Genomic DNA, 15,952 nt, shown 5'->3' on the forward strand with positions numbered 1-15,952 from the left:
ATGATAATCCATTGTTTGGATGTACCAGAGTTTATCTACCCATTCCTCTACAGAAGAATATCTTGGTTGCTTCTAAATTTTAGTATGAATAAAGGTATTATAAACAACAAAAAATTAGTCCTATTGATTTTCTGTGAATTGGAACAGGTATATTCTATCCAATGAACTTCTTTATTCCTACTCATTTTATTTATTTTTGTTGCTGTTGATACTGCTCTAGAAACACTTAAGAAGTAGAAGTAAGTCTACTTTGTGCATCTTCATGATACTGTATCACCTGACACAGTTTTTGAAAGTTTTTAAATTGAGAAAAATTCAAGAAATGAATATTTATATCATAGAAAATAACAGCAAAAATAACAAAATTTTGTAGTTAAAATAATTACTTACAATCTTACTTATTTACTTACTTACTTACATTCCTGATATGCAATTCATTCCTCACAACAACCCTGTAGACTCTTTGCTTTCTAGGTAAACACACAGAGATCTAAAAAGATTAAGTAACTGCCTTGGTGATATAAATGATATTGTTAGCTTTGATCTCAAGTAAATTTAATAATAACTCATAACCACATGATTCCTACCAAACCAGCTTTAAGTAGTGGGTAATGCACCTGAAACTATTACAAATTGGTCATAATGAGATTAATTGCTATTATAGATGCAATGTAGATAAATTATTGAATATAGCTATATGAAATAATCAATAAGTTTATTAGATTAAAACTTCTATTTAGAAAAATACATAGTAAAATCTATTTTACAACAGAATTTGGAGATACTGGTTAATATGACATTTCATAATATTATATATTAATAAAAATTTAAAATACTGCTAATGATAGCCATATTCAGTTGTTATGCTGTAAAAAATCCATATCCCCAATATTTATGTTCCCTTATTCTTGCTTATGCAAGAATTTAACCTGTAGAATTTAACCTATATTTTTGAGGTTTTGAGGAATACTATTAATTCAAACTGTATGAATTATGAATCGATAAGTTGAAATTGAATGTGTAGTACCTCATTAAATTCTTATATGTGTGTGTTCTCATTCTAGAATTGAAATCGTATGTCCTAAAGAATTTGCTTATTATCTGGAGTTTTTTGTTTGTTCTTTTACAAAAATTTGGACATTGTTCTTCAAAGATATTGTTAACCAGAAAGCACTTATGATTTTTTGGTTATTTACCTCTTACTAGTCTGAAAGAAGTTGTCTAAAGGAATGTCAAAAGACCAACCAAAGTCTAAACATTTAGTGTAGAATGAGTGTGAAATCTCTTTTATATGCCATGGCAAAAAGCCCTTTAAAGATCTCATTCTTGAGTTTCTAATACAAATCACAAGAGAGTATCTACATATCTTCCTTTTTCCTAATGTATGTGGCACTTTCAGGAATACTGTGGGAGGGAAGAAACATCTTTTCCTCTAATCATTAACATTTCTAAAATGAATTTGCAAATATCAGACAGTATTATAGCTATTAAACAACTAAAGTGAAAATATATTCTCTCTGGCAGCATACTAATGTCTGAAAAGAAAAAGAAAGTGAAAAAATTATCATCAAGTAAAATAATAATTTCTTTCCTATCCTTCTCCCTCTGCCTCTCCCTCCCTCATTTCAATTTAAGAGATTCATTCTCCTGCTGGTTGTAACGGGAATGAATTTCAGTGCCATCCTGATGGAAATTGCATTCCTGATCTGTGGCGCTGTGATGGGGAAAAAGATTGTGAAGATGGTAGCGATGAAAAAGGCTGCAATGGGACATTACGACTGTGTGATCATAAAACCAAGTTTTCCTGTCGGAGTACAGGTACGTTGGTTCAGCTTCTAGCTTGGGCTTCCTAGAGCTATAGTCCTTTGGCCCAACTTCAGTGTATATCTTACCTGCATAAAAAGGGTTCTTGTGTTTCTAGTATGTTTGTTTCCATTATATGCGTGATAATAATACTAGCTGATACTTACAGAGAACGATCTATGAACCCAACACAACTCTAAGGAATGTTTTTGCCATGAACTCATTTCATCATCCTAACTCACAGTGAAAAAAACTGAAGCCCAGAAGAGTTTTTAACATGCTCAAGTTAAAAAAAGGTCAAAAGAACCTCATGGCAGAATTGGGATTTGAAACCGTGTAATCCAGATTCAGAGTCTGGAATTTCAGACTTCTGAAAGAGATAATTGTGCTTAATACACAGACAACATTCCTCTTTCCCCAGATAAATCCTTACCCTAAAATTCATGAAGATGAATGGAATGAAAAGGCAGAATTATATACATTTATTTTCAAGTACAGTAGATTCCTAAATTTAATCATGCTGTTGCTAGATTTCATTAAGATAAAGATGATGACTGTCTTTCAAACCTTTGAATTGTTTTGAAAGTCACGAGGCTTCTATTTTTTATGATGTTATTCTATTATTCTATTATGTCTATTATTCTATTATGTCTGGTCCATTTTGTTTTTCTACATAGAGTAGGTTCTATCTGACATAATAAACCAACTTGTTTATTTTCCTTTCAATACCACATGATGAGTTGAGGTTTAGAGAAAAATATATTACAATAACTATAGTAGTATAATTTTTGAAATGGATTATATCATTCACCAAATGATCCATGGAAACAATCCCCATAGATTTCAGGATATATTATGGAATCATCTCTGGGATGTGGTGAAATTGCTCTTTGAATTGCCTAATATCTGGTGATTCATTTTGCTCCTTATTAAGTATTTCAACCAAAACATAGAAATGAAAAGTTATCACAGCTGTGATTAAGCAAACACACTGGAAATCACATGGCCCATGGACATCTAAAGATATAAAAAGAAATTGTGTTTCTTTATTTGGACACACTTCCTATTTGTAATTAAGCATTTAACTAAGAAATAAAGAGATAAATATAAGCTAACATAAGCATAGAGAAATAAACACTCCTGAGGATCATTCTTTATGTTTTCAAAATGGTTACTTTTGTAACAATAGTTTTCACAATTATGTGACTCTTTTCAATTGTTACATTAAGTGTCTTAGTTTTGGGGTTATTGATTTAAAAATGTGACTTTAAATTTAGAAATTATCTTTTTGGAACATACTATATTGATTAAAATTTAATAGATAATAACATGATAAATAATAATGAAGGGAGGAAAAAATTTTTCTATACCCACATCAGAATCATTGACTGGGGCCCTTACAATTAGACAGACAATAGATTGTTTAATAAAAAAAAAGGGGGGGGGGAGAAAAAGCAAGTTTATATATACATGCATCTTACATGCATGTGGGAAAACTCAGTGATGAGTAACTCCAGGGGCTGGTTAGAACTTGGGCTTATAGAATCTTAGCAATAATAGTAAATTTGTGGAAAGGTGTCCAAAGAACAGAAAAGAACTTCAAGTTTGTAGGGATGGGAAGTTGTAGGAAGATGAATATATCTGAGAACTAATGGAAGATAAGGGCTAGTTAATAAAATGTGTGCAGGTCCATCTAGGCACTGATTTTTTATTTTCTTTATGGCCATACAATTTCCCTAAAAAAGGATTTATGGAAGTCCTCATTTCTCAGAAGTTTTATGCTTATAGTCATATAAGGGAAGCTATAGGAAGGCTTCTTTCTACATCTTTTGAACTTCATATGCTTTCAGCTCAAAATAATACTTATGTAAAAATAGCATATTTGTGGGTAGTGTACTTTGACCCCATATACTGGGTATCTTTGGAGAATTGGATTCTGAGAGATAATTTTATGTGTATTGATTGGGATTTGGATTATCCATGTAATAATGTTTTTAATGAAACATCACGTGTATGTATCAAGTAATCATCAGGTTAATCAAAACTTAATGTAAAAAATCAGAAGTGAAATCAAATTTATGTTGCATTATCAAAGGGAAATACAGTATAACATGGTGACTATAGTTGATAAAACTGTATTATGCAACTGAAATTTGCTAAAAGAGGAGAATTTAAGTGCTCTCTCACACACACACACAAATAATAAATAAATAAAAATTAAAAATCAAGGCACCTGGGTGGCTCAGTTGGATAAACATCTGGCTTTGGCTCAGGTCATGATCTCAGTCAGGGTCCTGGGATCAAGCCTGGCATTGGGCTCCTTGCTCAGTGAGAAGTCTGCTTCTCTATCTCCCTTTGCCTGCCACTCCCATAGCTTGTACTCACTCTCTTTCTCTGTCAAATAAATAAATAAATAAATGCAAAATGTGAAATGTAATAATTTAACCCTCAATCTGATTCTAATTTGATCAGTGGCTTCAATATAGTAAACTATAATGTATCAAATATTTGAGGAGTCATAACTCATAATTACATATGAATATTTACAAACATTTCAGGTACTAAAGATAACCTTAAATATAAATATTGGATTAAATATATGTATATGTCTATGATGTTTTTGATATTTTAAATTTCACTTTAAATTATTAGCATTAAAAGCTTAAAAACATTTAAACTACTCAAGATGCTAAATTCAGTGTTCATATTTATTTTTCAAAGACTTGCAAATGCTAGCTTAAACATTTAAAAATTTTCAGGGTAATCAGTTCACATTAGGTGGTCACAATGGCTTTTCCTTTATACGTAAATTGCTATCATCAGAGTAAAAGTGTAGGCACGTTAATAAGTTACTTTATTCCTGCAAAGAATAGAATGTGACCTAAATTAAAACTATAATACAATCATCAATATTTAGGAGCTAATTAATTAATTAATTAAAATAAATATTTAAGGGACGCCTGGGTGGCTCAGTTGGTTAAGCGGCTGCCTTCGGCTCAGTTCATGATCCCAGCGTCTTGGGATCGAGTCCCACATGGGGCTCCTTGCTCAGCGGGGAGCCTGCTTCTCCCTCTGCCTCTGCCTACCACTCTGTCTGCCTGTGCTCATGCTCGCTCCCTCTCTCTCTCTAACAAATAAATAAATAAAATCTTAAAAAAAAAATATTTAAGAGCTTCTTTTTTTTTTAAAGATTTTATTTATTTATTTGACAGAGAGAAATCACAAGTAAGCAGAGAGGCAGGCAGAGAGAGAGGAGGAAGCAGGCTCCCTGCTGAGCAGAAAGCCCGATGTGGGGATAGAACCCAGGAACTGGGATCATGACCTGAGCCGAAGGCAGCGGCTTAACCCACTGAGCCACCCAGGCGCCCCCCCTATTTAAGAGCTTCTAATTTCAAAGGACCTATCTTTGACCAAAAACTATACTCTCTCATACCTGGTCCCTTACTTCCAACCAATGAGATGCAGTTATATTATTGATGAGGGATCAGGGAGAGAAATTTCATGTCTACCTCTCATGGAAAAGAAACTCACAGATACATTCTTCATATTGGACAAAAGAAAATAATATTGATATTATATAATGATGCAAGATTATGGGGAAAAGAGGCCCTCCACTTGCTGGTAAGAATATAAATTTGGTCCAAACTTTTCATTTCTAGAAATTCATGTAAAGAACAGCAGGAGTATATGAAGATATCTACAAAAAGATTTTCAGTGCAACATTTTGTTTTAAAGGCCCCCAAAGTAGAAATAATTCATTGTCCATGTTTAGGGGAACTACTTAATACTTAAGTGCATTGACACAATGAACTAGTCTAATGTCATTGAAAAGGCATAAGAAAAAATTCATAAAGATGGAATTTTAAATTCAAACTTTGAATCTTTTCTCTGCTGTGAAAAACACATAAAGATTGTTAAAAATATATATATAACAGGAGAAAATGAGAGAGATATGGTCATATCGACCAACAAAATATATCTCTGATGAACTGAAGTAAATGGAATAACAAATGGTGGAGCTGGGTTGAATCTGGATGCCTGATTGGATTAGATTTGGAGATGAGTAGAGATGAACAGGTGTTCAGATCTTAAGTTTAATGGGAAATAAAGCTATCCCACATGAAGTTGGGGACTGGAACCAGGCACACTGCTGAAAATCAGACACTGGAATTGGACTCATTTGCTCTTAAAAAGAGGGGATTAAGGGGCGCCTGGGTGGCTCAGTGGGTTAAGCCGCTGCCTTCGGCTCGCGTCATGGTCTCGGGGTCCTGGGATCGAGTCCCGCATTGGGTTCTCTGCTCGGCGGAGATCCTGCTTCTCTCTCTCTCTCTCCCTGCCTCTCCATCTACTTGTGATCTCTCTCTGTCAAATAAATAAATAAAATCTTTTAAAAAAAAAAAGAGGGGATTAAGAGGGACATCTATTGTATGGAGCACTGGGTGTGGTGCATAAACAATCTTGGAACACTGAAAAAATAAAATTGAGTTTAAAAAAAAAAAAGAGGGGAAAAAATTACTGCTTGTTGCTTCCTAGGATGGTTCCGTCAATGAAGTAGCATACCTAGAGAGATTGGATAATGTAGGCATGGCAATCATGTCAAGCCTCCGGCTAGCTTAAGGACTGAAAGTGATAAGACAAATACAGAATGTATTTTTGAACCAAGAGTGGGGGTAGTGATGGAGTGGGCTGAACTAGAAGAAACAACACCTGTACACAGTGATGAGTAAACACATGAAGTCAGAGAGAAAATTGAAAACTCCTATTCAAGATGAGATTGAAGAGAAATTTCTAAAATCCACGATGATAACCATCTCTAGTAAAACAAGCCATCAAAAATCAATCTTAAAATGAATTTACTCAAGATTAAGTGAAAATGAGATGTTTAAATGACAGATCTAAAAAAAAAAAAGAAAATGTTTGGGATCCTCAAAGATAAAAAATGGAAAAAAATGGAAAAGAATATCCCTAAATTGAACAAGAATATATATATCCATGGATATATATGTATATATATATACATATATATCCATGGATATATATATTCTTGTTCAATTTAGGGATATTCATATATAGATATAGATATAAGCAGAAAAATTATAATAGAAAATGGTGGAAAATGATAAATATTAGACTTGAGAATGAAATACACCAACATGGAACTTTAAATAAACTCTAGGCTGGACACAGAGAAAACAAATTTGAAAATAATAATATACAGTTTATTCAGAAACATCATGGAAAAAGAAAAGAGAAATAAAAAAGAAAGAGCAGTTAAGATCTATGTTGTAAAGCTACAGCAGATACTTCAAGAAATTCCATGAGGGAATATAGGTATTAACAGAAAGAAACACAGAACACACACACACACACATAGGATAACCAAGTGGCTGAAAAAGCTAAGATTTCCCTAAATTGAAGAACTTGATTCCTCATAAATAAGTAAATTAATTCTTTTATTAAAGTAGTGTATCACATTGATTGATTTGCGAATGTTGAACCAACCTTGCAGCTGAGGAATAAATCCCACTTTTGGGGATAAATAATCCTTTTAATGTACTGTTGGATCCTATTGGCTAGTAGTTTGGTGAGAATTTTTGAGTCCATGTTCAGCAGGATATTGGTCTGTAGTTCTCCTTTTTGATGGGGTCTTTGTCTGGTTTTGGAATCAAGGGATTGCTGGCATCATAAAATGACTTTGGAAGTTTTCCTTCCATTTGTATTTTTTGGAACAGTTTCAGAAGAATAGGTATTAATTCTTCTTTAAATGTTTAGTAGAATTTCCCTGAAAAACCATCTGTTCCTGGGCTCTTCTTTCTTAGGAGATTTTTTTGATTACTGCTTCAATTTCCTTGCTAGTTATGGGTCTGTTCAAGTTATCGATTTCTTCCTGGTTCAGTATTGTAGTTTATACATCTCTAGGAATGCTTCCATTTCTTCCAGATTGTCTAATTTGTTGGCATATAGTTACTAATAATATATTCTTATAATTGTTGATTTCTTTTATATGATACTCTCAGTAGATGCAGAAAAAGCCTTTGACAAAGTACAACATTCTCTCTCAATTAAATTCTTCACAGTATAGGGATAGAGGGTATAGACCTCAATATCATAAAGGCCATCTATGAAAAACCCACAGTGAGTATCATTCTCAGTGGGGGAAAATGGACAGCTTTTCCCCTAAGATCAGGAATACAGCAGGGATGTCTACTATCACCACTGCTATTCAACATAGTACTAGAAGTCCTAGCCTTAGCTATCAGACAACAAAAAGAAGTAAAAGACACCCAATTTGGCAAAGAAGAAGTAAAACTCTCACTCTTTGCAGATGGTATGATACTTTATGTGGAAAACCCAAAAGACTCCATTCCAAAACTGCTAGAACTCATACAGGAATTCAGTAAAATGTCAGGATATAAAATCAGTGCACAGAAATCAGTTGCATTTCTATACACCAACAGCAAGACAGAAGAAAGAGAAATTAAGGAGTCAATCCCATTTACAAATGCACCCAAAACCACAATATACCTAGGAATAAACCTAACCAAAGAGGCAAAGAATATGTACTCAGAAAACTATAGAATACTCATGAAAGAAATTGAGGAAGACACAAAGAAATGGAAAAATGTTCCACACTCATGGATTGGAAGAACAAATATTGTGAAAATGTCTATGCTACCTAAAGCAATCTACACATTTAATGCAATCCCTATCAAAATACCATCAACTTTTTTCACAGAAATCGAACAAATAATCCTGAAATTTGTATGGAACCAGAAAAGACCCTGAATAACCAGAAGAATGTTAAAAAAGAAAAGCAAAGCTGGTCGTATCACAATTCTGCACTTGAAGCTCTACTGCAAAGCTGTAATAATCAAGATGGTATGGTATTGGCACAAAAACAGACACATAGATCAGTGGAACAGAATAGCCCAGAAAAAGACTCTCAACTCTATCTAATCTTTGACCAAGCAAGAAAGAATGTTCATGGAAAAAAGACAGTCTCTTCAAAAAATGGTGTTGGGAAAATTGGACAGCAACAACATGCAGAAGAACAAAACTGGACCATTTCCTTACACCATGCACAAAAATAGACTCAAAATGGATGAAAGACCTCAATGTGAGACAGGAATCCTTCAAAATCCTTGAGGAGGTTATAGGCAGCAACCTCTTTGACCTCATTCCCAACAACTTCTTCCTAGACACATTGCCAAAGGCAAGGGAAGCAAGGACAAAAGTGAACTACTGGAACTTCCTCAAGATCAAAATCTTTTGCACAGCAAAGGAAACAGTAAATAAATCAAAGACAACCGACAGAATGGGAGAAGTTATTTGCAAATGACATATCTGATAAAGGGCTATATCCAAAATCTATATAAAGAACTTATCAAAATCAATATCCAATGAAAAAATAATCCAATCAAGAAATGGGCAGAGGACTTGAACAGACATTTCTTCAAAGAAGACATCTAGATGACCAACAGACACCTGAAAAAGTGCTTAATATCATTTGGCATCAGGGAAATACAAATCAAAACCACAATGAGATACCACCTCACACCAGTCAGAATGGCTAAAATTAACAAGTTGGGAAATGCCAGATATTGGCAAGGATGAGGAGAAAGGGGACTCCTCCCACCTTGTTGGCGGGAATGCAAACTGGTGCAGCCACTCTGGAAAACAGTATGGAGGTTCCTCAAAAAGTTGAAAATAGAGCTACCCTATGACCCAGCAATTGCACTACTAGGTATTTACCCCAATGATACAAATGTGATTTGTAGGGGCAACTGTACCCCAATGTTCATAGCAAGAATGTCCACAATAGCCAAACTATGGAAAGAGCCCAGATGTCCATTGACAGATAAATGGATAAAGACTATGTGGTATGTGTGTGTGTGTGTATGTATATGTATGTATATATATTCCAGCCATCAAAAATTGAAATCTTGCCATTTGCAATGGTGTGGATCGAACTAGAGGCTATTATGCTAAGCGAAATAAGTCATCAGAGAAAGACAATTATCATATTATCTTACTGATATGAGGGCTTTGAGAAATAAGGCAGAGGAAAATAGGGGAAGAGAGGAAAAAAATGAAGCAGGATGAAACCAGAGAGAGAGACAACCATAAGAGACTCTTAATCTCAGGAAACAAACTGAGGGCTCCTGGAGTGGAGGGGAGTAGGACGGATGGGGTAGCTGGGTGATGGACATTGGGGAGGGTATATGCTATGGTGAGCTTTGTGAATTGTGTAAGACTGACTGATGAATCACAGACCTGGACCCCTGAAACAAATAATACACTATATGGTAATTTAAAAAGTACATTCAGACTTTTGGGTAAAATTAATGAAATTAACCAAACTTCTATAAGTCATTTTGAAATTGCAGATCATCAGATACTGAAACTACCAGAAAGAAAATCAGATTATCTAAGAAGATTTTAAGAAATGCCACAAGAAAATGGAGTAATAAGAAGCTGAGGGAAAAACACTTTCAGGCTAATATTCTTGGTAAATATTCCAGGTAAAATATTATTCCAGATAATTTAGTAATACAAAGTACATGGGATTTTTCCACATAAAGCCTCACTAAGAAAATTATTAAGATAATAGGAAAATAGGATTTGGTGAGAAAATGAGAAAGAGAAGTTTAGGGACCAAAATAAAATATTGATGAGATTAACAACTACAACAAAACCAACCAAACAGTTTAATGATAAAAATGCAATCTTCACTAAAGATTTTGCAGTCTAAATATCTTACATTGAATAATATGTTATCAACTTCTATATAGCAAAAAATATAGGAACCATAATAAGAAAACTATATTAGAAGAATAAAATTTTACTCTTACCATAGTCCATGAAAAATCAAATGGAAGAAAAATAAGCAAGAATGTAGATCTAAAGAATTAATGCTTAGAACAAATTAATAAAAATATAGTTCTATTCTTAGAAGTCAAAAAAGATGAACCTTCTTTTACAAGGCTCATGATATATTTTTTTAAAATAACTATTTATTGCCACAAACAACTCAATAAATTCCAAGAAGTAGAAGTAATGCATACAAAATCTCCTGATCATAGTATAATAAAACTAATAATTTTGAAGAGTAATACCATCCCTGCATTTGGAACTTTAATAATAAAAACACTCAATATCTTTATTCTAGAGACAATAAAACTGAAATTGTAGAAAGTTAAGAAAATAAAGATTTGTACATAGCAGAACATATGGAATATAAATAAAGAATTGCTAAAAGGAAAAATTCATAAATTTGCACATTTATATGCAATGTCCCAAACTCTTAGTCATTTTTTAACCTTTAATAACCTCAGAAGTATAAATGCTATAACACCAAAGACATCATCTGAAACTTCAATTATTTATATTTAACATATTGTTAGTTTTGTGAATCTTGAATAATTAATATTTAAGTTTGTTTCTACTAGTTTATAGTAGTTTGCCATCTTCAACTAGTGAAGCTGAAACAAAAAATAATATTAAAAGTGTCATACTCTAAATTAACAAAATTACATGTAATTAAGACCCAATTTATAAAAGTGTAACAAATTTAGATAAACTTTCAAATAATATTTATGCTTGTAACATTTATATTTTTAAATTTATTAAAGGTTAAAGCTGCTCTGAGACTTTAAGACACCTATATTTACACTAAAAAAATAAAATATGTATTTTTTAACAATATGTAGAAAAGACAATACTCATCAGTCATCCTTATGCTTTCCTCTATCTCTCAACTCTCTTGCAGTTAGATTCAGACCAGGTGACTAGTTCTATGGACTAATGGACTATATCACTTCCATACTAAAGCACTTAAGCTAGAAAGTCAAATATTTAGTGGAATTACATTTTTTTTCAATATCAGATTGGTGATTATTAACAAAACCAATAATACCTTATGTTGGTGAGAGTAGATGAAGCAGACACTGATGTCACTAAATATTGATGAAACTATAAGGAAGGCCATTTGGCAATATGTATCTATGTTTAAAATGTGAATACACTTTCACAATTCCACCTCTAAAGCCTTATCCTACAAATAATGCATTGGAGGAGTGATGTGTACAAGATATTCATTTATATTATATTTTTTAAAGATTGGAATAATGCATTCAATAAGCTTAACTCTAAAAGTATATAAATAGCCTTACCTGTACACCAAATAGTTGACAATGTACAGAAAGCATTCTCCATACACAAAAGTCAAGTTAGAATTCAGCATCAAAAAGATTAGAAAGGCAGGGTGCCTGTGTGGCTCAGTTGGCTAAGTGTCCACCTTGGGCTCAGGTCATGATTCCAGGGTCTTTTGTTTGAACCCCATGTCAGGCTCCCTGCTCAGTGGAGAATCTGATTCTCCCTCTTCCTCTGCCCCTACCCCTACTCCTGCTCTCTCTCTCACTTTTTCTCAAAAAAAAAAAAAAAAAAAGAAAGAAAGAAAGAAAGAAAGATAGAAGACCATGAATTTGAAAATTAAAATCATACTTCAAAATAATCAAGATTAATAAAGAAGTCCTAATATATACATTTAAATATTTAGAACTGAATGACAAGGTATATACTGCACAATTAAATTTCTGTGAAAGCCTTTTTTTTTTTTTAGTAGACTTAATTTTTAGAACAGTTTTAGGTTCATAACAAAAGTGAGAGGAAAGAACAGAGTTCCCATATAGCCCCTGTTACCCCTACACACACAACTTTCTTTACTAACAGCATTCCACAACCATATGACTTACTGCAGTTGATGAACTTGCATTCCTACTTTGACATATCACCCAAAGTCCTTAATTTACATTAAAATGTACTCTTGGTATTGTACAAACTATGGATTTGGACAAATGTGTAATGATGAATCATGTGCCAGCATAGTGTCATACAGAATGATTTCATTACCCTAAAACTCTCTGTGCTCTGCCTCTCCATATCTCCTTTCCCCCAACCCCTGGCAACCACTGATGTTTTTATCTCTACCTTAGATGGAAATTTCTGTTTTGGTGGTCATCAGGGATGATAACTATGTGAGTTCAGAAAATTACCAAACCTAAGTTTCAATTTTCTTTTATTTTTTTAAAGATTTTATTTATTTATTTGACAGAGATTACAAGTAAGCATGCAGAGAGAAAGCAGGAAGCAGGCTCCCTGCTGAGCAGAGAGCCCAATATGAGGCTTGATCCCAGGACCCTGAGATCATGACCTGAGCCGAAGGCAGAGGCTTAATCCACCTGAGCCACCCAGGTGCCCCTAAGTTTCAATTTTCTAGTCTGAAAATTGAGATAATAATTACATTGATATCATCATCATCATAAATAGGACATACATTCAGTGCCTGGAACACAATATGAATTTGATGAATGATAACTTTGACTATTACTACTACATTTTTACTTTTTTTTCTATAAGATTTGACCTTTCTCTACAACACATGCCCTCTCTGAAACCTTTCCTAATAAACTCTATTATGGATTGTACTCTATAATTCACCATCTAGATTCTTTTTTTTTAATTACACTTTTCATTGTCTGCCCCTTAAATTTAAGGAAAAAAAAAAAAAGACTTGTTAAATGCATAATGTGTTTCAGACATTATGTAGATTTTTCTCTAAATTTCTTTGTTTTGCTCCTTCTCATCTTTCTGCAAGGTATACATAGAATTTTCTTTTGTTCCCAAAGTTTCAACCTTCACTCCCAGGTAAATGTTTACCAAATTCCTATCACTGGAATTCAACCCACACTTCAAACTCTTTTTTTTTTTTTTTCCCCAATGCTATGCTGAACATCTCACTTTTTCTCTGAAGCCAAAAATTTTTTCATATTTCTCTGTTTATTTTAAAAACATGTTCAAGGGGCACCTGGGTGGCTCAGTGGGTTAAAACCTCTGCCTTTGACTCAGGTCATGATCCCAGGGTCCTGGGATCGAGCCCCCATCAGGCTCTCTGCTCAACAGGGAGCCTGCTTCCTCCTCTCTCTCTCTGCCTGCCTCTCTGCCTACTTGTGATCTCTGTCAAATAAATAAATAAAAATCTTAAAAAAAATAAAGCAGGAAGTGCATTTTGACATTCCAACATGTCATCATTTTTTTAGGTCCTACTGATGCTATATCTACAATTTGCCTACTGTCACTCATTCTTCTCTTTCCACTCACATATCATAATATATGGTAAATCTGAATTATCTGTCCCTCAAACCACTTTGTGACCTACTGTGTTTGCCCCTGACAATAATTCCCCTGCAATATGTTCTACATATAGCTTTGGCTCCCTCTTACCTCATAACTGTACCTGAGCACATTGTCTCTCAAAATCTTTTAATGGTTCTCCATTGTTTATGATTAAGAGACACCTCATGAATTAGCAGTCAACATTACATAAACTGTGACTTCAGACTACCTTATTATTGTTTCTGCACCCTTTCCTGACTTTATAACTTTACATTGGAGTTGCATGTTGTGTGTGCATTAGGTTCAGCAAATAACACTAAAACCCCGTGTGCTCAAAATGGCCATTAAAAATCATCCATTAAACTCAGTATACATGGTTCTGTGTTTATAATTCTGATTGAAATTTGTACATATAGCTGTGGTATTAAGAAAATAAAGTTTAGCATAAAATAAGGAATACATGTGCAAGATAGAATTTTAGAGTAGGTTCACTCAGAAATGGAAAGAAGATCAATTTAGAGTTGATTTATTTCAACAATCTATGCTCTGACACATTCCTGTTGAGTAGCAAGAGTATTCAGCATGCTATTAAATTATCTCTCTTTTTCTGTTTTACTTGCTTTTTATTTTGTAGAAGGTATATTAAGACTGTATGTCTTAGCTATCTATATGAATTTTTTTTTCCTGTTTCCATATGTAATATTCACTGACACCCTTCAAGACACCTTTCCAAATAACATCTCACTAAATCTTGCTCTCAACCTTTAGGTCATATATATTTTCTACATTTTTGAAATTCCATGGCACTCTGTGATCTTTATATGGCTTTTATCTTACTCTTTTTTTATATATGTTCAGTGTAGAACTTTTGTCACTACTAGACTTACTGCTTCATAAGTTGAGAAATCTGTCTTTCCCATCTTTTTTATATTTTTCAATAGCTAGGCAAACACATTATACTCACTCAATAAATAATTGATGAATTGAATTGAAGCCAGCATTGTTAGAGAAATAAATATGCATGTAGTGTTAAAATTCAGTAGTGTAAATTTTTTTAAAAGATTGTAATTTAGAAAGACATTATGCTATATTGAGTAAATCCATTTGAATTTTCTCAAAGATTCACTTCTTTACATACCCATATTCTTTTTTTTTTTTTTTAAGATTTATTTACTTGAGAAAGAGAGAGAGTGCAAGGGGGGAGGCGGAGAGGGAGAGAAACCTTCAAGCAGACTCTCTGCTGAACACAAAGTCTGACACTGGGCTTAATCCCAGAACCTTGAGATCGTGACCCAAATTGCATGAGTTGGATGCCCATCCGAGCCATTCAGACACATGCATAATCATATTTTTAATATTAACTGCCAACCGTATCCCACAACCAAAATTATGCTTTTAAAACCTATGATGTCTTTTATAAAGATAAAAATGAGTCAAGCAGTTTACAAAATGATAAATCTATTTTTTTAACACCCAAAATAGTTTAACAGAGAAAGAGAAACTCTAGAATTGATCATATAAATTTATTTTGGTAAAGAAGTACAATTTCTAATGATTCCAGAGATTCTTAGTTTCACTATAGCTGTTGACATCATACTGGCTTTTATCCTAAACTACATATTTCAAAATAATACAAATAAAAATAGTCCTTAAAATGTCCCAAGTGCATGCATGTATGTGTGTTTATGTTTGCATATTGTGTGATTTCACTAGTTGTCATGATACCAACATACTGATTATTATTTCTGTTTGTTGTTGCTGCTTTGTTACTTGGTCATTCCTATTCTCTTTGCTCAAAGGGAAAAACTGCAGTTTCTGTAACATTCTTGCACACATAGTTATCAATAGAAAACATCATTATAAATATATCAGAAAAGTATATAAAAACTCAACTTGAGGGGCACCTGGGTGGCTCAGTGGTTTAAGCCTCTGCCTTCGGCTCAGGTCATGATCTCAGGGTTCTGGGATCAAGCCC

At 33.5% G+C, this 15,952-nt stretch overlaps 1 protein-coding gene across 1 annotated transcript in view; it reads left to right on the plus strand.

The window, feature by feature from the left end:
- The window catches only part of LRP1B (LDL receptor related protein 1B), a 1,982,574-nt gene that overhangs the window by 1,246,545 nt on the left and 720,077 nt on the right, over positions 1–15,952 (plus strand). Inside the window, 1 exon segment of the mRNA XM_047722477.1 lies at positions 1,636–1,818. Within this exon segment, the coding sequence (XP_047578433.1) occupies positions 1,636–1,818 (183 nt within the window).

Source organism: Lutra lutra, chromosome 3 (genome assembly GCF_902655055.1).
Source record: "Lutra lutra chromosome 3, mLutLut1.2, whole genome shotgun sequence".
In the NCBI taxonomy this organism is placed as follows: Eukaryota; Metazoa; Chordata; class Mammalia; order Carnivora; family Mustelidae; genus Lutra; species Lutra lutra.